This window comes from Littorina saxatilis, linkage group LG11, assembly GCF_037325665.1.
Source record: "Littorina saxatilis isolate snail1 linkage group LG11, US_GU_Lsax_2.0, whole genome shotgun sequence".
In the NCBI taxonomy this organism is placed as follows: Eukaryota; Metazoa; Mollusca; class Gastropoda; order Littorinimorpha; family Littorinidae; genus Littorina; species Littorina saxatilis.
In genome coordinates, this window is record NC_090255.1 from 39,041,834 (window position 1) to 39,068,072 (window position 26,239).

Below are 26,239 nucleotides of genomic sequence, written 5' to 3' on the forward strand. Positions count from 1 at the left end.
TACTTCTACACGGCCAATTTGGACAACACATTATCAAAAACAATCTCCACACAACACTCCACCAGTCTCTCAGACCCTTAAAAAACTAAATATTTTTGTAATCCTTTATTGAGAGTCAGAGCAACAAACCAAAAACAAGTACATGTTTGTCGAAACATGTTCTGAGCAATCTTTGCTCTCTCTCTCTCTCTCTAGCTCTCTCAGTCTCTATCTCTCTCTCTCTCAGTCTCTATCTCTCTCTCTCTCGCGCGCGGTTTCATCTTTATTTTTTATACATGTACAATGTAATAACATAAGGATGTTACTTTTTACACAAGAAAGGAAAACACTCACACTTCACAAAATAATTCACAAACATTTTACCATATGGGGACAACAGTTTTTGCCACTGGACACCAGTTTCATTAAACAAAAATTCATTTTTTAATTGTTTGCTCTTTCTATAAAGTCTTGTTTAAAACATTCAATATTTGTCAATCTGTTTAAACATTTACATGTGCAAATAAAATATACTGCCATTAGCAGAAGGAGGTCCAGCACTTTATCCGTTTTTACAGACCTTCTTCTTCTTCGTTCCTGGATCTCGCACACCAAAACATTATCTCACCAATTGAATTTAGGTCACTCGGCTCTTCCTCGATACTATTTCAAGCGCGGCAATCACCCAAAAATAAATCTAATAAAGGGCTTCTCGCGTATACACCCATGGTATGTAACCATCACGAAATTATTTTTACCCAAAACATGACATTGTCCTTGGCCGAAGGCCGTGGTCAATAAATATGAAACTAAAGTCGAGGACCGACAAAAAAGCTGGTCTGTCAACAAACCACCAAACATCGTTTTTGTCATCATTTTGGTAGTGAGAAAATAAGTGCACAATCAACGATGTTTGGTGGCTTGTTGTCAGACCAGCATTTTTTGGGTGGTCCTCGGGGAGCATATATCGCCTTTTGTCTCATATTTATCAACCGCGGCCTTCGGCCTTGGTCGATAAAAATGAAACAAAAGACGATTATGGTCCCCTTGGACCAACAAAAAAGCTGGTCTGTCAACAAGCCACCAAACATCTTATAATATTGAATATTGAATATATTTACTTCCAGATCACTGCATGAAACCCACTGGCCTCAAACTCTGTTTTTAACTACCACCCCCCCCTCCCCAGTTTACTTGGTTCTTTTCTTTCCAAGACCTCCCCCTGCCTTTCCTCTCCTCTGAACTTTCCAGGCTTTCTTCCTTGTAACACTGGGACTCCAGTCTTCGTCGCTGTCTGACGTCACATCTCTATTTGACGTCACATCCACGTCACGCAGGGGTGTTCTAGCACTGACGCCACTCGGCAGCTGTGACGTCAAGGTTTTCCCGACTCGGCTTCTTCCTCGCGGGTTTGGGGCTTCCAGGTTTTCCTTTTGACCCCGAGAATCGAAAGTAGGTCTACGAGTCTTAGAAAAGTTCTCTGGAGGAGAAGTTACGGAGGGAATGTCAGTAAGTCTACGATACTTTTGAGTAAAGTTTACGCTTTTGGGGCGAGAGAGCTCGTACGGAGAAGCACTTTCATCACTACGTTCTCCTTGAAATTTAAAGTTCATATTCTCACAGCAAAGGGGTTGAACTTGACGGTCACGTCGCTCCTCAAACCTCCTCCCCTCCCCCTTTCTTCCACAGCCTCTCGTCACCTCCCCCTTGCCAGCGCCCACCAACACGGGGGTACGGGGTTCGATCCTCAATAGGAGCGGGATGTGCAAACGATAGCTGCAGGTCATGAGCAAGATGATTAGGGTCAAGGCCACAGCGAGCAGCATGCAGACGGGTTGCCAGTGCAGCGGGATCTGGGTGAAGAAGTTCCTGAGGGCCCGCCCCATCCCGCCTGCCAGCATCTCTGTCGGGTGGACGATACAGCGGGTAGCCACTGACATCAGTACCTGTGGAACAGACGACACGGTGCACAACTGTCACAGGGCAATACATCTGTTCACTTACTTTTTGACGGTGCAGCATGCTGCCAAAAGCACCCGCTTCTAACACGACTACACACACACACGAACACGAACACACACACACACGCACATACACACACCGAGACTAAAAGCGCTTACCCACTGGTTGACGTGAAAAACGTTGCTGGCCCGATCGCTTGACATGACAAGCCAGTATAGCACAGTAGCGTAAAACGCTTCACAGGAAAGTGCGCTTTTCTTTATTCTTGTTTACCTTGTGAGTTTGTTTTGAATTCTAACATAAGATATCTCTCTCTCACTTTATATATGTTTATGTTTTTTTGAATTAGGAAATGATAAAGAATAAGATGGATCGAATTCTAAAATAGTTACATTTTAGTTTTAATCATATTTTTTCAGATTTTTAATGACCAAACTCATTCATTATTTTTTAAGCTTCCAAGCTGAAATGCAATCCCATAGTCCGGGTTTTGTGGGAGATTGCTTGACCAAAATTTCAATCTAATTCAGTAATTCTAATTGATTGAAAAATACGGGTGTAACAGTGCCGCCTCAACTTTCACAATGAGCTGTGTATGACGTTACCAAAGACATAAATAATTTTAAAAAAAAATGTAAACAACGTCTGGGGATATCATTTGCAAAAACTCTCATGTAACGTTTCATGAAGATCGGTCCAGTAGTTTTTCAGGAATTTGTCTACACACTTACACACACACACACACACACACACACACTCACACACACACACACACACACACACACACACACACACACTCACATACACGCACACACGCATGTTCACACATACACCACGTCCCGCGTCTCGATTATCAGTCTATTTTAAAACATTTAGTCAAAACTTGACTAAATCGATTCTCAGTCTGTTTTGAAACATTTAGTCAAAACTTGACTAAATCGATTCTCAGTCTATTTTGAAACATTTAGTCAAAACTTGACTAAATGTGAAAAGAAGGTGTAACGATTCTCATTACATCAAAGAAAGTATAACGCTTTCCAGAACTTACAAAATCACTCTCCTCCATAAAATTAGCATGCATTAGCCTTTGTGTCAGGTCACATGTTTATGCGTGGACTCCAGTGACCATTCCATCTGTCACGCTTATTTCAACCACAGGCACATGAAACTCGATGGTGACGTCATTGGTGAGGGGCGGTAATCAAATCTGTAGTAGTTTACTATCGAGGAGAGCACAGCCCGGCCACAGGACCTGCCTACCTCCTGTCAAGTGCCTGTGTTTCAACTGTCGGCAGAAAGTTGTTAAAAGGCTAGGCCCATCAAGAACACATTCAGCTAACCAGAAATAACGTGAAACCCTGGGTCAACTGTTTGACCAAACTTTCAATTTTTGTTGTTGAAAAATTAGGTCGCCACAGTGCAGCATCAACTTTGTTTAAAGTCGGATATGACGTCATGAAAGGAATAAACCGTAAAAAACAAAACAAGAAAAAATCCTCACGATGTTATCTGGAAGAATGCGAAGTTTCATAAACATTCTGTTGTTGTTTGATCGGATCTGGCAAACGCTGTACATGCCCACTCGCGCGCACACACACACACACACACACCGACCCTCAAACTTTTTTGGACCGTCAACAAAATAGAAATTAAAAAAGATCAAAAAAGTTAAATATCTAATAAAGCAGCTCGTGTAAATCTGGTGTCGGCACAGCAGGCAATGTAGTATTCTCTATGTTGCCTTAATAATTGTTATTGCTGAGGTCTGCGGATAAGAAAAAACTCGGATATAAGAAAGGCCCCTTCCCCCCCCCCCCCCCCCTTGACTGTCTTATAAGCGGGTTGCACTGTACTTAGATTAAAGACAGGAATGCCTTTTCAGATGATGTTCTAATTGTAAATCAGTGTCAACATTTATGAGTTGAAGCTCAACTTGAGTGTAAAATGTCAGCAGGGGAAGGGCTCCTAATATGGACCACTTTTTGTTTGATGCTGATAACTAGCTTGTTTTCTTGCGAAGAAGTTTCATTTTGTGTTTGGTAGTCCTTCTCTCTTAGGTTAACCGTTAGGCCTAATTAGAGTGAAATAGCTTTGATAGACATTCAGCAAAAATTAAATACAGAAAAAATCTCAAATGGTCCATATTAGGAGCCTGGGCGCCTAATATGGACCAGTGAAGCGGCCTACACGAATCACTGTAAAAAGCCCCCTATACTTCAAAATAACATGATACAACTTAGTGTACAAGTCAGACTAATTCAAATATGCTTTAGATTTATCTGTTTCGGGTTGATGAGAGCATTATTTGAAGCACACCAGGAAACCAAAGAAGCTGATCAAAAACAGAATGAAAATAAGTGAAATTATCAATTTCCAAGAAAAAAAGACTTTTTCTTATATTTTTTTTAAATCTCGAAGGCTAGTTATAGGTTATTTCCAGCAATAATAATAGCCTTTAGCTTTTATTTTCTTCGATTTGTTGAAGGTGGTCCATATTAGGGGACTCGCACATACTTTGAGATTTTGCTATTATTTTTTGTTTGCAGTAGAAACTCGGGGTCAACACTGCTAAAATGTAACAAATGCGATCTTAGCTGTCATATAATATAGCAATTTTTGTGTGATAAAAGCTTTGGCTGTGGACAGAAACGAGTCCGTTTTAGGCGGCAAATTTAGAGGGAACGCTGCCAAAATTGAAAAAAAGAGAAAAAGCCTAACGGTTTTGAGATTTGTGTTTTTGCAACTGTTTTGACATGTGCAAGTTATCCAGAGAGGGTGAATACAGCGAATAAAACTTTTTTGAGCGCTCTAGCGCCGTTAGTTTGTCAGAACAGGAGGTGGTCCATATTAGGAGCCGGTCCATATTAGGAGCCGGTCCATATTAGGAGCCGGTCCATATTAGGAGCCCTTCCCCTACTTGGATCCTGATGGCAATTAATGAGAATCAAATGTACCACACAGTGTTGTCTTCCCATATGTAAGCTTACACTCATCTTACGACGAATATAATTAATGGAGTAGGTCATCAGTTGATCTTTTAAACCCAAACACCCTCTCGATCTCCCTCGACTCGTCTCTCTCTCTCTCTCGCTCTGGCCTAAAACTGAATAAACTTTCGTATTCGTATTCTCTCTCTCTCTCTCTCTCTCTCTCTCTCCCTCTCTCTCTCTCCCTCTCTCTCTCTTTCTCTCTCACTCTCACTCTCTCTCCCTCTCTCTCTCTCTCCCTCTCTCTCTCTTTCTCTCTCTCTCTTTCTCCCTCTCTCTCTCTCCCTCTCCCTCTCTCTTTCTCTCTCTCTCTCTCTCACTCTCTCTCCCTCTCTCTATCTCCCTCTCTCTCTCTCTCTCCCTCTCTTTTTCTCTCTCTCTCTCTCCCTCTCTTTCTCTCTCTCTCCCTCTCTCTCCCTCTCTCTCCCCCTCTCTCTCTCTCACTCTCTCTCCCTCTCCCTCTCTCTTTCTCTCTCTCTCTCTCTCACCCTCTCTCTCACCCTCTCTCTCTCTTTCTCTCTCTCACTCTCTCTCTCTCACTCTCTCTCTCTCCCTCTTTCTCTCACTCTCTATCCCCCTCTCTCCCTCTCTTTTTTTCTCTCTCTCTCTTTCTCTCTCTCTCTCTTTCTCTCTCCCTCTCTTTTTCTCTCTCTCTCTCTCCCTCTCTTTCTCTCTCTCTTTCTCTCTCTCTCTCTCTCTCTGCAAAGATGCCAGGTGCAAAAAAGCATATCTATGCTTATTCTTGTCACCCTCGAAAAATAAAAATTTGTCATTGTCATTGTGTCTCTCTCTCTTTCTCTCTCTCCTCTCTCTCTCTCCCTCTCTCTCTTTCTCTCATTTTTTTCTCCGCCCCCCCCCCCCCCCGTCCCTCTCTCTCTTCACAAGGGCAAACATCAACACACACACACAACCACACACACACACACACACACACTTACGCCGCAGACATACACAATGATACAAACGCACGCGCACTACTGGCTTTGGCAAACACCCCCTCTCTCTCTCGCTCACCTTTTTCTCCGCCCCCTCCCCCCCCACGCCCCTCTCTCTCTTCACAAGGGCCAAACATCAACACACACACACACACAACCACATACACACACACACACAACCACACACACACACACACACACTTACGCCGCAGACACACACAATGCTCGACCGAACTCACACGGACAGGAGAGACAAATAGCCAGATACACACATACAAACGCACACGCACTACTGGCTTTGGCAACACATACAGCAAAGCAAAACGCTCAGTGAAAGTACAACAGATTGCACAAATAAAGCCATAAATAACGTTGCACACACACACACACACACACACACACACACACACACACACAGAGAAAAACACAAGACAGAACAATTATCTGCCTGCAAAATCTACCATTTTTACTCTTCCTTGGCGAGGTTCCCAATATCGTGAAATCTTCTAATGGTGCAGGCACACTGTCGCGATTCAATCGTACAATTTAATCCCCGTGATCCTTTACGAGACAATCGCCGATTGACTTGCATGCTGTAACCGACCATTGATTTATTTAGCCAAGCTGCCTGTTTTATTCGTTGACAGCGACTGAGCTTTCAGCCTTTCTATTAAGAGCTCCTTCTTCCTCTTTCGTCGTTTCTCAAAGAAAATCTTATAACAAAACAAACAGGGGTCCAGCGCTGCATTCAAAGGAACGAACACTATCGCAGCAAGAACGATCATCTCGTCGGCAACGGACCCGGACGTGTTCCCATATCCCATCAGACCCAGGACAGCGATAGAAAAATGGCTGACGATTTGTGTGACGATGATGGTGGTTACTCGACGCGTCCTGGCGACTTCAGCTTCCATGCTGCCTGTCCTGTCCAGAACAGAACCAGGCCGCAGCGACCAGAAGAGAAACCCTTGCCCTAAAGCCAAGGCAAGGCTGAGCGTAAGATTTAGCACTGTTCTCACCCCGAAAGCGTACCGTCGGCCAGGGAAATCCACATCCGATGCCGGCAGTGGCGCACAGATGCCGTTCTGGCTGTATAACTCCCAATGTGTCGTCACTGGCAACACCGTGACGACAGCAATGACGAGTGCCACAGCCCAGACAACGGCTGACGTCACCACCGCAGCGCGACGATCGACCTTGACCGGTATAACTGAAGGAAAGAGGCAGACCAGTCTCTCCAGCAGGAGAAGGAAGGCGAGAAAAAGAGAAACTTCGAACGACAGAAAAGACAGAAAGCCAGCAAAGATACACGTTGGACTGAGCCTCCATTCTTCATTCACAGACAAGTAGCGCCCTCTGTAGGCAGCATCGGCTGCACCAACAATGAGCAAGTAAACCCCCATTAACAGATCCGCAACGCTAAGATTGGTCAAAACAATGTTAAACGCAGTCGACAGTGCCGTTTTTCGCACAAAACCCCGAACCGACAGAAACAATACATTCCCCCCAAATATCATGGTCAGCACAAACCACAGCAGTGTCCGATAACTCTCTGATTTCAGAAGGTTTTCACAAGACGACACCCTGTCTTCTGGTGCCTTGCATGACCCGAGAGTGTGGAAAGTATCGCGAAGAGTTTCTCGACAGCATAGTCTGTAGTCATCAGAAAAGACTGTTCTTAAATGGATGGATTCTCTCAAAAGGTCTTTTGGGTACGTTTTCAGAGGGTTCTGTCTGATATCAACGTGTACAATGCTCGGGAGAAATTGAAACCCGTCATCATGGACCACGTTAATGTCATTGAAAGATAAATTCAGAGTCTGAATGTTCGGATAGCTGGCAAACGCTTTGCTGTTAAAAGTGCGAAGACGGTTTCGCGAGAGATCAAGAGCATGCAGAAGATTTTGCTTATTCGAGAACAAATGGTTTTCTTCCATGTTCAAGAGAGAGTTTCCGGCTAGATTAAGTTCTCGCAGATTGTGCAGCTTGTGCAACATATCCATTCCAAGAGTCGTCAGCCGGTTGTCACTCAGATCCAACACTCTCAGGTTGGGCAGGTCCATTACCAGCAGCTCCACTATCCCACACGACGCTAGCCTGAGCCACGTCAGATACACGTTGGAGCTGACGTCATTCATCGTCATGCCGGACCCCAAAGCGTCAAGGTAGCGCAGCTGAGGGAAGGAGGGGGCGGGGAAAGGGCGGGGACAGACGAAGGCGTGGCCATGACAGCTGCAGTGGGAGGGACACAGGGCCTGACACAGCCACTCGTCATCACGCTGCGGACACTGGGGCCAGCCGTCACACAGGTGGTCAGGGTGCACACAAACGCTGGACGAGCGGCAGCGGTAGAAGCCTGGACACTGGTGCTGCAGGCAGTGAACCTCGTCCTCCTTGCCCGGGCAGTCCGCCACGCCGTTACAGAACAGGTACACGGGCAGGCAGTAACCGTCTGAGCAAGAAAAGTGGGTTTCGGGACACCCTAAGTTGAGGCTGCCCTGCCGTCGCTGGGATAAGTGCCCCGTGCCATTGAAGTCAACGACGACAGGGGGAGGGTAGCGGTAGAGGACGGGAATCTCTATCGTTTTGTAGGAACTGCACTGCTCGTCTGAGCCGTCCCAACAGTCCTTGTACATGTCGCAGTGTCGGTCCTGTGACACACACTGACCACTGTGGCACGTGAAGCCTGCACACTGCTCTCTGTGCACACACCACGCCTCGTCTGACGCGTCGACACAGTCCTCCCTGAAGTCACACACTAAGCTGTAGGGCAGAGTTCTCCTGCCGTCATCACACGGAAACATTGCCACTGTGACGTCATTGCCCACGACTAAAACGTCACCGATGCCATCCACGGTCACACCAAGGATTGCGTTAGGATGCGTGTTTTGCAAGGGACAGAACTGAATGTCGTTATTCCTCCCGCACTTTGTCTCTCGGTCACAGGACAAGAAGTCGTGGGTCACGTGACCACTTGTACAGGCAAAGAGCGAGATGTTGGTTGCGCGTGGGTTGGACCAAGGAAAGGGTATTGTGGGGAATGCTGCCGTCATGTCTGACTGCTCCGCAGGTGGCACCTCATGCTGGCAGGCAAAACATCGGTAAACCTCGCTGTCAATGCACGGCGCGGAGAATTCCATGACAGCTGGCTTCAATGTCCAGAAGAATTCAACGTTGAAGCACAACCTGTTCTCTATGTCGAAGGAGAAATCACTCATCCCTTCCTGGACTCCCAAGGACACATTTATGTTTTGTGCCGCAGACCCGTCAACCCAAAACAACGAGCGTTTGTAGACGTCCGGGGTGTAGGAGTCTGCCGACGTCAGACCGATGAAGGCGCGATAAACGTTCTTGCCCTGGTGATAGAGCTTGGAGAAGTCGTTCCACTCTGAATCCGTCTTCATCATGGCCAGTTGTCCGCCCAGCCTCCGACAGTGCACTTTGGCTGCTATCCACGACAGCGTTGCTCCCCAGTCAATGAGTTGGTAGCACTTGTGTCCTGAGGCCACCATTCCCTCGCACGCAGGGCTGCTGAACGGACAGTGGCCTCCCTCATCCTCTCCCCCCTCGCACTCCCTCTCCATGTTGCAGTGCACGTGCTGACGAAAGCTGCTGTACAGTGGTGTCGAGCACTGGAAGAGTCCATTGTGAAGCTGGCGGGGACTTTGAGACCGCGGATGAAAGGAGAAGAGCATTTTAAACCCCGTACCAGTTACTTCACAACCGCGGCCGTACCTGGTATCGAACCAGATGAGCAACGATGTGTTGAAAATATGTGCTGGTATCACGTGCGTGCCGCAATATCTCATCTCTTGGCTTCTCGTGCCGTTTTCCCGCACAGTATACAGAACAAGACCACGCTGTCGTGCGCAAAGGGTGTACAGCCTGTCCATGTCCATTCTGGCAAAACTGACCATGACGACGTGGTTTTCAGGCACGATCAACAGGTAAGAAGCGTTCACATTACAAAAGACTTGATGCACGCCGTCATAGTTCCACGGTGTGACGTAGCCTGTCGTCGATGACGTAAAGACCACTTCCAGTTTTTGTCGAACGTGTTCCTTGGTGGCTTCAAAGTGAGAGAGAAAATTCGCGAATTGGGGAGCGAATGCTTTAAAATAAAGCACTGACTCCACAAAGATATGTGAATGAAGAGACTTATCAGAAGGAGTCAAGGTCAGTTCTGTGCTGGTCAATCCTTCTTCTTCACTTATTATGATATAAGCCGAGCCCACAGCATACTCTTCATATTGATTCTGCATTTTGCCTATAAGGTAATACCCCTCGGGGGCGTGGACACTCCACAGACATCTCGCATCAGGGGTAGCCTCCAAACCGTCCTCGTTTACGATCCCGCGAAGCACAAAACTGCTCCCGGAAAATCTCAGCTTTTCTCCTTGGAGGCACGATCGCAGGGATAAGACAAACTCTAGGGTCTGCCTGCTCAGGTTGGAGGACATAGTCTGCTCACTGAGCCCCGGTTCCACAGGAGTGGTGACCGACTGATATGAACTGGCGTTCACTAATGGTTGGTTTGTTGCTCTGTCGGTTTTAGAATCATCAGGCCCGTTTAGTCCTTTTAATGTTGTAGCTGGCGCCACGTGAGTACTAACTGGAAAGTCTGAATTTAGGTTGACCGAGAGTTGGCTTGTTGTTCTGTAGGTTTTAGATTGTTTAGGATCGAGGGTTGTTGAGGTGCTGGAACATGCTGAGACGTTTAAAGAAGCCTTTGTCAGCTGAGTTGTTGTTGGGCGTTCTGTGGAAGTGGTCAAGTAGGCGAAGCTGTGACTGCGAACAGTTGTAGCTGACAACACGACAGTGCGTGAACACAACTGTAACGTGGCAGAAAAGAGCAGAAGGTGGAATCCGTTTCTCGTGTTTGACGGAAACATCTCCATGGGGTCTGGTTTGTATATTTAGATGCAAAATGAGCCGGCCAATTCAACTTGAACTAGCGATGGTAGGGTTCTGTCTTTCTTTGTTTTCTTCTTATGCCAAAAAACACACCCTCTTAATGGCTTCAGATCAGGTTCTTCAGTAGAGGATTTGAACAGGAACCAGCAGTTGATCTGTAGGTTTTAGCCAAGCTCAGTGGCGCAAGCTAGAGGATCTAAAGGCATAGGCTTCCACTCTGTTTCTAACGAATCACTGTGTTTTGAATGGTTCACCTACTCAATGCCATCGTTCGTTTAACGGTGTAACTGGTGGTACGACATATATGGCTCCGGAATGGAAGGTCTATATAGAGAATGTATGGGAAATTCTTCCCATGAAGACTTGAACATGGCAGTCACGTGACCACAAAAGGGTTTATTGTGGATCATGGCAGACTGACAAAGATGAAAAAGCCTTTAGCAATGTCCGCTTAGTTAGAACACATTAATGGTATAAACTACCTTCAACAAACTTGAACACAAACTTTTCTTAGCTGTGTTATACGCGGTGCTGTTTAATGATTGGTAGACACAGTGATATGTGTTCTCAGGATATTGCGCTCTCACACTTGGTAGACACAGTGATATGTGTTCTCAGGACATTGCGCTCTCACACTTGGTAGACACAGTGATATGTGTTCTCATGACATTGCGCTCTCACACTTGGTAGACACAGTGATATGTGTTCTCATGACATTGCGCTCTCACACTTGGTAGACACAGTGATATGTGTTCTCAGGACATTGTGCTCTCACACTTGGTAGACACAGTGATATGTGTTCTCATGACATTGCGCTCTCACACTAGACACAGTGATATGTGTTCTCAGGACATTGCGCTCTCACACTTGGTAGACACAGTGATATGTGTTCTCATGACATTGCGCTCTCACACTAGACACAGTGATATGTGTTCTCAGGACATTGCGCTCTCACACTAGACACAGTGATATGTGTTCTCAGGACATTGCGCTCTCACACTAGACACAGTGATATGTGTTCTCAGGACATTGTGCTCTCACACTCTTGGAAAACCCTCAGCAAGTCCCGCGTACATTTGGTGGTATGAAAGGCCCGTTAGAATGTGATCACGGTGAAACGTAGCCTACCCCAAATGCTCAGACCTGTGCGTCCAAACTCCGGTTGTACCGGAATTTATCGCAAATGTGGGATTTGATTTAGTAGCTTTGGCGAAAAATATTTTCCGTAAAAAATCACAATACAATACATACCATAACATAATTTTAGTACGAAAATGTTTTAAGAAGACACCCTCCAATACATTTATTTAATGGAAGCAGGAATAAGACATATATTATTCACTGATAAAGGTCACAGGGTTCAGCTGCTACAAAATCAAAATGAATAAAACTGTAAATTTTTCGCACAAACCTCAGGTAAAGTGATAGTCATGAACTCTATTAAGGCTTCCTTCTCCGATGGGAAAAAAGACTACGCTTCCATTCATCTTAGACAGGTTTAGGTATAACTCCACCTGGAACAAAATTGATCTCGCAAGATTAATTTCAAAATCCACACAAAATTCATCCATTATCAAAACAATCCATTTAAAGAGAGTAATGTTATTAAATCACTTTTCGCCTTCATTTGAAGTGTTACAATTACTGCTTATGTCACTGTGTGTGTGTGTGTGTGTGTGTGTGTGTGTGTGTGTGTGTGTGTGTGTGTGTGTGTATGTGTGTGTGTGTGTGTGTGTGAGTGTATGTATGTGTGTGCGTGCGTGCGTGCGTGCGTGTGTGTGCGTGCGTGTGTTTGTGTGTGTGTGCGTGCGTGTGTGTTGTGTATGTGTGTGTGCGTGCATGCGTGTTTTGTGTGTGTGTGCGTGCGTGCGTGCGTGCATGCGTGCGTGTTTGTGTGTGTGTGTGTGTGTGTTTGTGTGTGTGTGTGTGTGTGTGTGTGTGCGCTCGCGCAATCAGAGAGATAGCTCAAAAGACTATCGATCATTTGAGAACAGACATAATATTAACTTCAAGATGTATTTGAAGATCTCATTTTTCATGCGACTAATGACTATTTGAAAAATGTAGAGATTGATTAAGTTATTTCCAGGCGTTTACAAAATGAACACTTTTGAAGTAAATATTTCATTCAATGTTTCCCATATAGAAATAGATACTGTATATAATCAATCATCATGCTCTGGCTTTTGTGCCTTGATAATTCAGACATTTAACAATTACATGCAAATGATTTTCTAGAATGCAATATATACGTTTGTCATAATTTTCACGAGTTTTCATTCACAAGCACCTTGGAAATAAATCTCATGTTCCCCAGGCAATAAATCGAGGTGGTGAATGGGTTTGAGCTTTCAGGTGAAACGTGGATTGTCAAAGTAAAAGCCAATCAGGCTGATTGTTTGATGTGTGGAACCATCGCGGCTTTGGATTTGTGTTTCCGAGGACAACGATTGTAAGCATTCACTCTCAAAGACCCAATCAATGTTGATAATTACCGCGGCGACTCATGGTCAATTTGCAACTTATCTCTGTAATCGCAAAATCCACAACGAAAAGTCATAATCACTTAAAAAGAAAAGAAATATGCTCAACACTTACTGAACTCACACGTATGATCGCAGCTCTGTACATTTTCAGACTGGAAGAAAAGCGTCACCAAGCTACGTTTGACGTCACATACAAGGTTGACGTGTTATCTCGAGCTACTGTGACGATACTTTGTGGCCCGGAGTTGGATTCTAAAAATTCGTCTCCTTGTGGGTCATTGTGCATTTTGTTGCACAATCAAAATGATGACAAAAACGATGTTTGGTGGCTTGTCGTCAGACCAGCATTTTGTTGTTGGTCCTCGGGGAGCATATCGCCTTTTGTCTCATATTTCTCAACCGCGGCCTTCGGCCTTGGTCGATAAAGATGAAACAAAAGACGATACGGTCCCCTTGGACCAACAAAAAAGCTGGTCTGTCAACAAGCCACCAAACATCTTATAATATCCCATGACCTCCCTTCTTTGTCTGTGTAAATGTACTCTGAGGGCCCCAAAGGGTTTAAAATCGTGATCGTGATTGGCGTTCTTTTACCTTTCTGTGACCGTGATTGCCGAAATTTCCATTTCTGTGATCGTGATGGGACTTTGCCCGTGATACGTGATGACACAAAAATCAAGTCTCGTGATCGTGATCGTCATTTGTTTTCGTGATCGTGATGGGCATTATTGCAAAGCATTTTATTTTCAACGTACATTTTTCACAGCTGTATCACTCTATGATCCTCTATTCTTCAAGGTGTTTGTGATCGTGAAAACAAAAATCAAGGTAACTGTGATCGTGAAAGCTAAAATTTCCCTTCCCGTGATCGTGATGATACCCCCCCTTTGGGGCCCTCTAGGTATATTTCTTGTATTTCCATTGTTCTCTTGTTACATCTATGATGTAACTATTGCACTCTTATAACACATAAAATAGAGGATAAATAAGGGTGCACGAAATACATCATATATAGCTGGCTCTACTTTCTGTCGTCTTTAACATTCCAAAATGCACATGTACCTATAGACCGGATGTGCCAGGGGTAACCACGCTTTTGAGAACTTGCGCGAGAGTCGTTGAGTTTTAGTCTCGACTTGCTGAGACTATCATCGTAGCGTCATAGATTTCATGACGTCTGTCGTCCATCGCGTCATATTAAGGGGACGTAATCTGTTATGTTTCCTTCTATTCGCTGTTCTATTTCTCTCTTGTGATCAACATGACAAGCCGTATGTGTTTGAGTGTGTGTGCTCGTGCTCTCAACTGAAAACAAAAGTCAAACTAGCAATCGTTAAAAACCCAGTCCGTCTGTCGTCCATCGCGTCATATTAAGGGGACGTAATCTGTTATGTTTCCTTCTATTCGCTGTTCTATTTCTCTCTTGTGATCAACATGACAAGCCGTATGTGTTTGAGTGTGTGTGCTCGTGCTCTCAACTGAAAACAAAAGTCAAACTAGCAATCGTTAAAAACCCAGTCCGTCCGACCAGCACTGCTATGTTCAGACTATGCTCATGTGAAGTTACAGCGTGCCCGGTACACACGCCCTTATCGGTACATCATCGACTACGAGTGTTCTCAGTACAAGCTGTTTTATGCATTTTGCGAGTATTTCTAGCTCTTCTGTGGTGCAGAAGGCCCTTCTAGACGATGAAGGTGTCCACGATCTCAGGAGATGCGTGTGTAACCACTAGGTATTCAGTCAAATCCGTGTAAGAGGCTTTCAACTGACGGGGACAACCAAGCCACCATTATGCACCGACTTGACATAGATTAACAGACGTGCCTTTAGAATTTATATTACCCGCTATTACGAGCTAGTCGTGTGACAGAGAGTTTTCTTGCACACGAGACTGTAGATGTTTCACGACGGCTTTAGCCGGAGTGAAACAGCAGCAGTCGAGTGTGCAAGAACACTCTCTGTCACACGACTAGCTCGTAATGGCGATTATGTCTCACAGCTTCAACAGAGAAGAGAACAAACACGTTTTGCGTACTCACGCTTGATAAACCTAAACACAGGAGCAGCCATTGTGGAGAGATCTACTTTTTGACGAAAGTGAACGAACAACTATGAATGACGTCTCGGTATCTGTGAATGACGTCACAGTCATCGTCACAGTCTGTATCTTTTGAAGCATTCCATTCTTCATGACGTCTTTCTGTGTCTGCATCCGCGAAATGTTTGTTCTTTCCGGGGTCTTTGTCATCTATGTTCAGAACTCTGTCCTTCTAGTTTCAGACTAACAGGCCTCCTGAGCGAGCCACTTTCCAAGGGAAGCTAAACTCGCGTATGGAAACAGTACTGTAGTCTGGGATGCCGTTTTCAGTATTCTCAGCGTTGAAAAATTTGTAAAGAGAAGACACGACAACAGCAGGAGAAATAAAAGTCGTGTGTGCATTTTGGGGCTTTTGGAGGGACGATTTCGAGTTTGAATCCGTTCTTGCCATGCTCCAAAGCGTGTAACATACAATCTTGCACACGTTTGCTTTAGTAGTGGCAAAGAAGGAAAGCGTGTGACATATATATATATATTAGGTATGAACGTATGTGCAGAGGTGCCTCATCTGAACAGACAACTAAAGCTTGATGTTTCCGTCACACTTTGTCTTTTAGATCTTCATGATCTCGTGATTTTTTATATGGCTTGTATTTCAGTCAAGACCCAGCGGGAATATCAAAGGGACTCACTCCCCAGAGGCTCGTGAGTCCCTTGATATTCATCCGCTGGGTCTTGACTGAAATACAAGCCATAGGCTCGTGAGTCCCTTTGATATTCCCGCTGGGTCTTGACTGAAATACAAGCCATATAAAAAAACACTCGTGTTGTAACCTCTATATATCCACTTCTTGCTGGGCACATACAAGCTTATATCCTGCAGTAGAGACTACAGCTGGTATGAAATCCATCCTGCAATGATGGGTCACTTTCTGCTAACCCAGGGTAAGTCTTTTCATCACATGCACCACTGTACGTCGAAGTGGCGTCTGTGACGTTTTTTTGTTTACTGACTAATTAGTTTAACGTCCTCTTTGGACCAATTGGCCTATCTTCGGACAGGTAGAGTTAATATGCTATGTGGGGGGGGGGGGGGGGGTGGGGGGGAGGGGGGGCAAAACACTGGACAGATAATGATATGCAAACAAAGAACACATATGATCGTGTTATAATCCTGGAAGTCTGTTGTTGCGGTATTTCAAAATGGGGATGGAAGTAAAGATTTTGTTGGGGGTTGTTGCCTTAGTTTACGCGGAATATGGTTGGAGTGGAGCGGTTTTGTATGCGTATTTGCTTTTTATTTATGTAGAATATTTTTAGACTTTTGTATCATACCAAAATACCAAAATAAATAACCGACTGAATAAGTAGCTAAATACACAACTGGAAAAATAATACAATATTTATCATTTGAATCTCTAATCTTTATCTAGACAAAGGAAACTATTGAAATAACTAGCTAACTAAATATATTTATAGAATGGGGAACTTAAAAAAAGAAAAAAACAAAGAAAAAAAAAGAATGGGGAACTTTGGTTCAGGTAGGTGGGCAGTTTGTGCTTTAGCCTTACTTAAATCGAACTATGCTTCGCGTTTTAGGCGCGTTGGTTGTGTGTGTGTGTGGAGGGGGGGGGGAGTCGTTTTGTTTATGTTCGCTTGCCAGTAGGCGAATTCCGGAAATGGCCCAGTCGGATGTTTATGGGGTGTGGAAGACTTAACTTTTCCTTGTTACACCCCCGGTATAGGGGTGTGTATAGGTTTCGGTCGATGTGTTTGTTTGTTTGTTTGTTTGTTTGTTTGTGTGTTTGTGTGTTTGTGTTCGCATATAGATCTCAAGAATGAACGGATCGATCGTCACCAAACTTGGTGAACAGGTTCTATACATTCCTGAGACGGTCCTTACAAAAATTGGGACCAGTAAAACATACGGTTAGGGAGTTATTGCTGGATTAAGATTCTACAAGGACTTATAGAGGGACATATTAATGGTCAAAGGGAAATAACCTTCTCAGTTGGTGGCAGTGAGAATGGTTATTTCCCTTTGACCAACGGGGGTGTTTTTTCTACCTCGGAGGAATTTCTTGTTTTTCCTTGCTTTTCCCATGGACAAACTGAGGCAAGATAGATATAGATTTAACATTGTAGTTTTTTTTCTGAACATCATTTATCAACACCATGTGATTGCACTGACAGCCACGAGGAAAATACTTCCGGTTATTTTTTTATTTTTCTTCACGTGTGTGCTAACAAATCACTCTCGAGTTACGCCCTCGGAAAATGAGCACCCGAAAACGACACGGTCTTTACCGGAAGTGATGTTACATATTGAATGGACATCAGCAGTTTCTGGGTACGTTGACAACAGCTGCCAAGACCATCCTGACGCATGCGGGAAGAACGCTTCGTATCACCTGACCCTCCCTAAAAACCACGTGGCGATGGTCAGTGTTCCCGTATTCTCCTTCAAAGAGAATCAGCACCTCAACTTATACGCTGTGACGGAGGAAGGAGAGCTGGCGAGACTGTGGACCACGTCAGGCACAGCACTCAAAGTCATCCCTGCACAGATCGTCAACACCTCCGTCTTTGTTGAGTTGGTCTCAGAAAGGGAATATCGCCAGTCAGAAGGCTTCCAAATGCTGTTTTCTTTTCACCCTGTGTCCAATTATCCACAACGCAATGGGGACGGACTGTTCAATTGTTCCTCTCCAGACTACGCTTCGTTTCGTCAGCACCTGGACTGTAACTCTCTCGTCGAATGCCTGGGCTCTCAAGACGCGCGGCACTGTCCCGAGTTTGAGCGTGAGCTGCACAAGGATTACCAAATGTTCCCCAGAGAGAGGACACGCGGGACAGTATTGACGTGGTATGACGGCCAGGAAAGCTGCCGGCAACTGGGCGGCGACCTTGCTATGATGAAGACGCTGGCAGAGTGGAACAAATTTTACCAAGTCGTTGGCAACGTCAGTCGTTCTGTCGGCAACTTTGTCTGGGTCGGGATTCACGGCTATGACCTGAACGTCGCGGACTACTACCGCCATGCCTACTTCTGGGCGGACAACACAGTGTCGTATTCCGTCAACCTCACTCACCTCTTCTACCGAACAGTGCAGGGTAGAGTGTGTCTGTACCACAGCCCCGGCTGTAACCGCCACCTTTGCTACGCTGACTGCAAGATCAGGTACGCCACTGCCTACGCGTGTCAATTCGAAAGGCGTAATTCATCGGCAGAGCCAAGACGGGCTGTGGACTTTTCTGAGCTGAGGAATTTGACCCGGAAAACCACGAACCAGTCGCTCGTGCGATGCGAAAACGGTGGTCACATGACACACAGTTTTCTGTCCTGCGATCCACAGAGCCACTGCGGAACCCGTCAGCTTTACTCGGATTGTTCTATCTCCATCCCTCACGTCAGTGGCGCGTCCGTGCCCAGGAAGAATAACGCGGATCTAGCTGAAGATGACGCAAGATACAATATTTCAGGCAGTAATAGTGACGTATCTTTCACAGCTGGTGACGTAAGGGTGGCCATGTTTGTGTGTGAGGACGGACGAAGTACCGTGCCGTACTCTCTGGTGTGTGACTTCAGGGAGGACTGTGACGACGCGTCAGACGAGGCGTGGTGTGTGCACAGCGAGCAGTGTACGGGCTTCACGTGCCGCAATGGTCAGTGCGTGGCCGAGACCGCTTACTGTGACGTCAGACGGGACTGCTGGGACGGATCAGACGAGCTGTGCGACCACGCTCACCTGCTGACGAGGACAATCGTCAGAATGCTGCCACCCACTCTTATATCTTTTGATGGTAAGAATTCGTTCCTTATGGGGGCCGGGGGACCCGGGTAGCTCAGGGGGTAGAGCGCTGGACTTGTGATCCTAGGGTCACGGGTTCCAATCCAGGCCTGGATTGACCCGGGTTAACTTTATGTGCAGACTCAGAGACGGTATTCATGTCCCACCCCCGTGTCACCACAGTGGCAGGTAAAAGACCTCGGCCATTCTGCCATAAGTGGCTGGTTACATCTAAACACGCATATAACTTGGTATCTAATCTGAAGTTGAGGTAACACCCGGGAACTTGCCCCTAATGGATTTGTCGTGAGGGCGTAAAACTTCAATTTCTCTCTCTCGTTCCTTATTTTTCTCGTTTTTATTTTGGACTTTTGTAATGATAATGTAGTTATTAGTATTGTATAAATATATATACCTCCCTTTAGGCTTTTTCAAATTTCCTTTGTTTTAACCTAATGTCTTGGTTAAAACTTGTCTAAATTTCTAAATTCTTTCTTAATAAATATTAATTCTACACTTTGCCCAAAGTGTTTCCCTTCACAGATATCCCCTTGGGGTTGTCAGATGAGGGTAGTCTCCCATGCCAACAGAAGCTACCATTCAGAAAGTGGTTTGCTTCTTAGTTGGATACCATGGGTTGATAGCTCACGCCATCTGTACCACCTGACCACTGATGACAGGGGCGGACGAGGGGGGGAGGTGCACAGGGTGCAGGTGCACCCCCCCTCCAGCAAAAAATAAAAAAATTTGGAAAGCTGATTCTATGACCATTTCTAAGTTCAAATGGCACCAGATGGCACCATTTTGCTTCTTAGGGCCAAAACATTTTCCGGGGGGGCATGCCCCCGGACCCCCTAGCAAATTTGGGCGCTTCGATCACATTCACTTTCAATTCAAAGTGCACCCCCCCTTACAAAGCAACTGATCCGCCCCTGGATGAGACACAATAGTGTCAAAACACATGTCTGGACTAGGTACTAAAACAATGGCCCTCCTCAGGACTAGATTTCATTGTGTTACGTCCCCCACAAAGGGACTTTGCTTTGTAAATCTCGGCCGTCCCCCTTGAGGAGGGTCTGATGCTCCCAATAGGCTGTCTGTGAAGGGATACTTTCTTCTCTCTCTTTTGCTCTGCTAAGAGATTTTAACAAATCTCAGAAGAAAGTCTCTGCTGACTGTCAATTGTTTCTTTCACAACTTCTGATGTTTTATATCTACATATATATATACGACTTGTGTCTGTCTGTCTGTGTGTGTGTGTGTGTGTGTGTGTGTGTGTGTGTGTGTGTGTGTGTGTGTGTGTGTGTGTGTGTGTGTGTGTGTGTGTGTGTGTTCGCGATGCACGGCCAAAAGTTCTCGATGGATCTGCTTCAAATTTGGTGGGCATATTCAGGTAGACCCCGGACACAACCTGGTCGATGAGAATTTTCAACACGTGCTCTTAGCGCGCAGTCTGTCTGTGTGTGTGTGTGTGTGTGTGTGTGTGTGTGTGTGTGTGTGTGTGTGTGTGTGTGTGTGTGTGTGTGTGTGTGTGTGTGTGTGTGTGTGTTCGCGATGCACGGCCAAAGTTCTCCGCGATGGATCTGCTTCAAATTTGGTGGGCATATTCAGGTAGACCCCGGACACAACCTGGTCGATGAGAATTTTCAACACGTGCTCGCAGCGCACAGTCTGTCTGTGTGTGTGTGTGTGTGTGTGTGTGTGTGTGTGTGTGTGTGTGTGTGTTCGCGATGCACGGCCAAAGTTCTCCGCGATGGATCTGCTTCAAATTTGGTGGGCATATTCAGGTAGACCCCGGACACAACCTGGTCGATGAGAATTTTCAACACGTGCTCTTAGCGCGCAGCGCTGAACCGATTTTGGTTTTTCTGTTCATCTTCCCAGATCCATTCCCAGTAACTCTTCCTTATCTTCTCCAGTGTTTTGCGTTTATCTCCCTTCCTTCGTGTGGCGTCAATCCATTTTTAGGTCACTGTTCACAACGCTCAATCCATATTCCCGTTACTATTTTTAGAAGTTTTCCTTCGTGTGGCGTCAATCGCGTATTCGGCTCTACTTCTTCCCGGCGAAAATTTTCAACACGTGCTCTCAGCGCGCAGCGCTGAAACGATGTTGGTTTTTCTGTACATCCATTCCCAGTAACTCTTCCTTATCTTCTCCAGTGTTTTGCGCGTTTATCTCCCTTCCTTCGTACGGTGCGCCGGCAAAGCCGGCGTTTGCCGGGTCCCTCGGCTCTACTTCTTCCCGGCGAAGCCGTACCCGGCGAAGCGGGTATTCATCTAGTATATATATATAAATGCAAATATTTAAAAACAATCTGCTCAAAACTTTTTGTGATGAATCTTTATATATATATACGACTTGTGTCTGTCTGTCTGTCTGTGTGTGTGTGTGTGTGTGTAATCGCCATGCACGGCCAAAGTTCTCGATGGATCTGCTTCAAATTTGGTGTCCATATTCAGATACACCCTGCACAAAATCTGGTCGATGAGATATTTCAATACGTGCTCTCAGCGCTGAACCGATTTTGGTTCCACCTGAGCTACCCGGGCCCCCATACCGACACACCAAAGCCAAAGTTCTCGGTGGATCTTTTTCAAATTTGGACACCGTATTCAGCTACACCCCGGACACATCGATGAGATATTTCAGCACGTGCTTTCAGCGCGCAGCGCTGAACCGATTTTGGTTTTTCTGTTCATTTCACCATTCCCAGTAACTCTTCCTTATCTTCTCCAGTGTTTTGCGTTTATCTCCCTTCCTTCGTGTGGCTTCAATCCATATTCCCGTTTCTACGTTACTATTTTTAGAATGTCACTGCGCTGTCCAGAACGCTTCCCTTGCACCCGTAAGTTGTTCTTACTGTCAAAGTGAAAAGGTCGAATTAATTTATAGCCACGCGAAAAATACACTGTCACCTATCTCTATATATTTATAGATATAGATATACATATATATATATATATACGGCTTCTGTGTGTGTGTGTGTGTGTGTTTGTGTGTGTGTGTGAGCAACACCTGTGGATTTTAGAGTTCTGTTTGTGATGGGGTCTAGCGGCTTTTGTCTGTCTGTATGTTCTGGCATTTGAGAAGCCACAACAGATAATGTAGGGCTGAGAAATAAGCTCTAAACTTCTCAATCCCGTTTGACAGGACTTCGCCTTCAAAAGTGATTGTGGTGAACCGCCACGCTGTCTGTCTCTGTCTCGCGATTCACCCCGGCGAAGCCGGGTATTCCTCTAGTATGGAATATGTTTATTAATGATGATCCAAATGTTCGCCCCCACGGGAGGCTTCTTCAGGGTGATAGAATGATGAAGCTGAAAAAGAACGTAAGGCGGAATTCAGTAGTGGTTCTAGATCTGTGCATATGGTTACTAATGGTACGAACAACCGTTCTGATCAAACACAATGATTTACAAGTTTCTTAGAACAAATGCTGTCAAAGTTAAAGTAGCTTTATAAATGTTCCTTTTAACATGTATTCTTGTGATTTTTGTTCATGAGTGTTGGGGAATTGTAAGTTCTAGAAACGCCACAATAATGTAAATGCTACATATCGAAAGCATTTGATTTTGTCCTCAAGAATCTGGTGTAGAGTCTGCATGTTTGCTACCACAGTGAACACATTCCTATTTTCTGTTAAGTGTAGGGATATGTAAAGGTTGTACGCTGAGTCTCAGTAGATATAAAACATGGTCGCAAATTGTGGATCGTGAAAAACGCGAGCTTCAGCGGGCTTTTTCATGACCACGAAAGACATCGATATAGTTAATATCAGCTGAGGTGAGGTGCGTAACCTAATGCTCTTTATTCCATCTTCTGTCAGTTGTTATCAAAACAAAAGCGTTTCATCCCACAGTTTGGTTACATCTGCACGTATTTAGACGAGTGATTCATATGCGTAATTGTTCCGTCCAAAACATTTGATTCTGCTAACATTTCGCAGCAATTAGACTATTTTTTTTGTGGCCTTACACCCCCCTCACCCACCCCTCTGTCATTTGCTGTTGTTACTCGCACCTTGGTCTCCCTTGGTTCTGGACTGAGGTGCACGAAACGGAAGTGGTTGCCACCCAATTGATGGGGAACAAACCATGGGGTCGGATTGGTTGAAATCGCAACAAATCTCAATCTCAACCAATCAGACCTCGCGGCTGCGTACCATGACAGCCATTTGGGTCTGCTTCGTGCACCTCAGCCTGGTCTCTGTCAGGTCAAGGCAACTTCAGTCAGACTCTTCTCAGCCCGTCAGACCTTTGCCCCGAGACACACCTCAGATGCTCGGACGGCAACTGCCTGCCTGTGTTCGTACGTTGCAACGGGGTGTACGACTGCATTGACAAGGCGGACGAAGCCCATTGCGACAACGTGACGTGTCCAGGCTTCTACCGCTGCCGCTCGTCCAGCGTGTGTGTGCACCCTGACCACCTGTGTGACGGCTGGCCCCAGTGTCCGCAGCGTGATGACGAGTGGCTGTGTCAGGCCCTGTGTCCCTCCCACTGCAGCTGTCATGGCCACGCCTTCGTCTGTCCCCGCCCTTTTCCCGCCCCCTCCTTCCCTCAGCTGCGCTACCTGGACGCTTTGGGGTCCGGCATGACGATGAATGACGTCAGCACCAACGTGTATCTGACGTGGCTCAGGCTAGCGTCGTGTGGGATAGTGGAGTTGCAGGTAATGGACCTGCCCAACCTGAGAATGTTGGACCTGAGTGACAACCAGCTTTCGACTCTCCGTATGGATGCCTTCCTAAATCTCACCAACCTAGCCGTTCTCCGTCTGGCTGGAAACCCTTTGCTTTCTGTCACAGCAGGGAACAACTACACCCAGCAGCAAACTCTTCAAGTCCTCGATCTTTCCAGCACATTCCTCACGTCGTTCGGCAGTCTGGCTTTTTCAGGCTTTCCAGAGCTGCGGACCCTCAACGCCTCAAACAGCAAAATTGAGGTCATCACTGAGGACGGTTTCGTCCATACCCCTAAGTTAGGTCTTGTTGACTTGCAGGGAAACCCCGTGGAACGCTTCCCAGTGAACCTTTTCACGGGACTCTTACGGCTAGAGGCCGTGTACTCTGACAACTATAAGCTGTGCTGCAGCGACACCCTCCCAGCCAACTTTGAGATAGATTCCTGCCATGCGCCTCGAGACGAAATCTCCTCCTGCGAGGATCTTCTTCGCTCGGACGTTTTCCGGACATTCCTGTGGATGTTTTGCAGCCTTGCTTGTTTTGGAAACGCAGGATGTCTCCTGTTTCGTTCTTTCGTACAAAAGGCGTCCATGTCGAGCGGTTTTAACGTCTTTGTCAGCAGCCTTGGAGCGGCGGACTTCTTGATGGGAATTTACCTGGCTATGGTAGGAGGAGCGGACATTGCTTACCAGGGTCAATACTCCCTTTTCGAGACGGCCTGGAAGTCGGGGGTTGTGTGTAAAGCAGCGGGGTTCCTGTCCCTGCTGTCCTGTGAGATCTCGGCCACCATGATCTGCGTCATCACGCTGGATCGCTTCCTGGTGCTGCGCTTTCCCTTCAGCAGGTTTCACTTCGAGCCCAAGTCTGCGGTTCTTGCCTGCGTAGCTGTCTGGCTCCTGGGGGTCATCATCGCGGCTGTACCTCTTCTCCCGGTGACGTCACAGTGGCAGTTCTACGGGCAGACCGGCATCTGCATCCCACTACCCATCACCAGGCAGAGCTTCCCGGGCCAGGACTACGCCTTCGCCGTCATGATCGTCCTCAACCTGGTCCTCTTCCTGTTGATCGCTGCGGGCCAGCTGCTCATCTTCTGGACCATCAGGGACACCGCCATCACATCCACCGCCCGCTACAAGTCCCAGGAGATGACCGTCGCCCGTCGCTTGACCTCCATCGTGGTGTCCGACTTTCTCTGTTGGTTCCCCATCGGTCTGCTAGGTGTGCTGGCGGCCACAGGAACCCCCATCCCTGGCGAGGTAAACGTGGCAGTGGCCATCCTGGTACTGCCGCTCAACTCGGCGCTCAACCCTTTCCTCTACACCTTCAACCTGCTGGTGGAGAGGTTGGACAGGCAAGAGGAGCAGAGGCTTCTCAAGCAGCTGGAGGAGGAGCGAGACCAAGACAGACCTGCTGGCGGAGAGGTTGGACAGGCAAGCGGAGCAGAGGCTTCTCAACCAGCTGGAGGAGGAGCGAGACCAAGACTGAGACCTGCTGGAGGAGAGGTGGGACAGGCAAGCGGAGCAGAGGCTTCTCAAGCAGCTGGAGGAGGACTGAGACCTGCTGGTGGAGAGGTGGGACAGGCAAGCGGAGCAGAGGCTTCTCAAGCAGCTGGAGGAGGAGCGAGACCAAGACTGAGTACAGTGGAACCCCCCTTTTAAGACCTCCACAAATCTGAGAAAATCAGGTCTTAAAATGGAGGAAGTCTTAAACTGGGGGTAAGACTAAGGAGGTTATGAAGAGAACACCTGAGAATGATGGGAGGAAGTCTAAACAAGTCGCGTAAGGCGAAAATACAACATTTAGTCAAGTAGCTGTCGAACTCACAGAATGAAACTGAACGCAATGCAACGCAGCAAGACCGTATACTCGTAGCATCGTCAGTCCACCGCTCATGGCAAAGGCCGCAGTGACATTGCCAACAAGAGCGGGGTAGTAGTTGCGCTGAGAAGGATAGCACGCTTTTCTGTACCTCTCTTCGTTTTAACTTTCTGAGCGTGTTCTCAATCCAAACATATCATATCTATATGTTTTTGGAATCAGGAACCGACAAGGAATAAGATAAAAGTGTTTTTAAATTGATTTCGAAAATTTAATTTTGATCATAATTTTTATATTTTTAATTTTCAGAGCTTGTTTTTAATCCAAATATAACATATTTATATGTTTTTGGAATCAGAAAATGATGGAGAATAAGATGAACGTAAATTTGGATCGTTTTATAAAAAAATTGTTGTTTTTTTTTACAATTTTCAGATTTTTAATGACCAAAGTCATTAATTAATTTTTAAGCCACCAAGCTGAAATGCAATACCGAAGTCCGGGCTTCGTCGGAGATTACTTGACCAACATTTCAACCAATTTGGTTGAAAAATGAGAGCGTGACAGTGCCGCCTCAACTTTCACGAAAAGCCGGATATGACGTCATCAAAGACATTTATCTAAAAAATGAAAAAAACG

General features: G+C 46.0%; 1 protein-coding gene across 1 annotated transcript; it reads left to right on the plus strand.

The window, feature by feature from the left end:
• The first annotated feature begins 17,619 nt into the window (after positions 1 to 17,619).
• Positions 17,620 to 25,962, plus strand: LOC138979563 (G-protein coupled receptor GRL101-like). The gene is made up of 2 exons (XM_070352277.1): positions 17,620 to 19,108; positions 23,312 to 25,962. The coding sequence occupies exons 1-2, from the start codon at positions 17,620 to 17,622 to the stop codon at positions 25,438 to 25,440; spliced, it is 3,618 nt and encodes a 1,205-aa protein (XP_070208378.1). The 3' UTR covers positions 25,441 to 25,962.
• Positions 25,963 to 26,239: the final 277 nt, after the last annotated feature.

Coding starts and splice junctions, on each gene's coding strand:
- LOC138979563 (XM_070352277.1), top strand. CDS start 17,620: ATGTTACATATTGAATGGACATCAGCAGTTTCTGGGTACGTTGACAAC. Junction 19,109..23,311: donor CACTCTTATATCTTTTGATG/GTAAGAATTCGT, acceptor GGTCTCTGTCAG/GTCAAGGCAACTTCAGTCAG.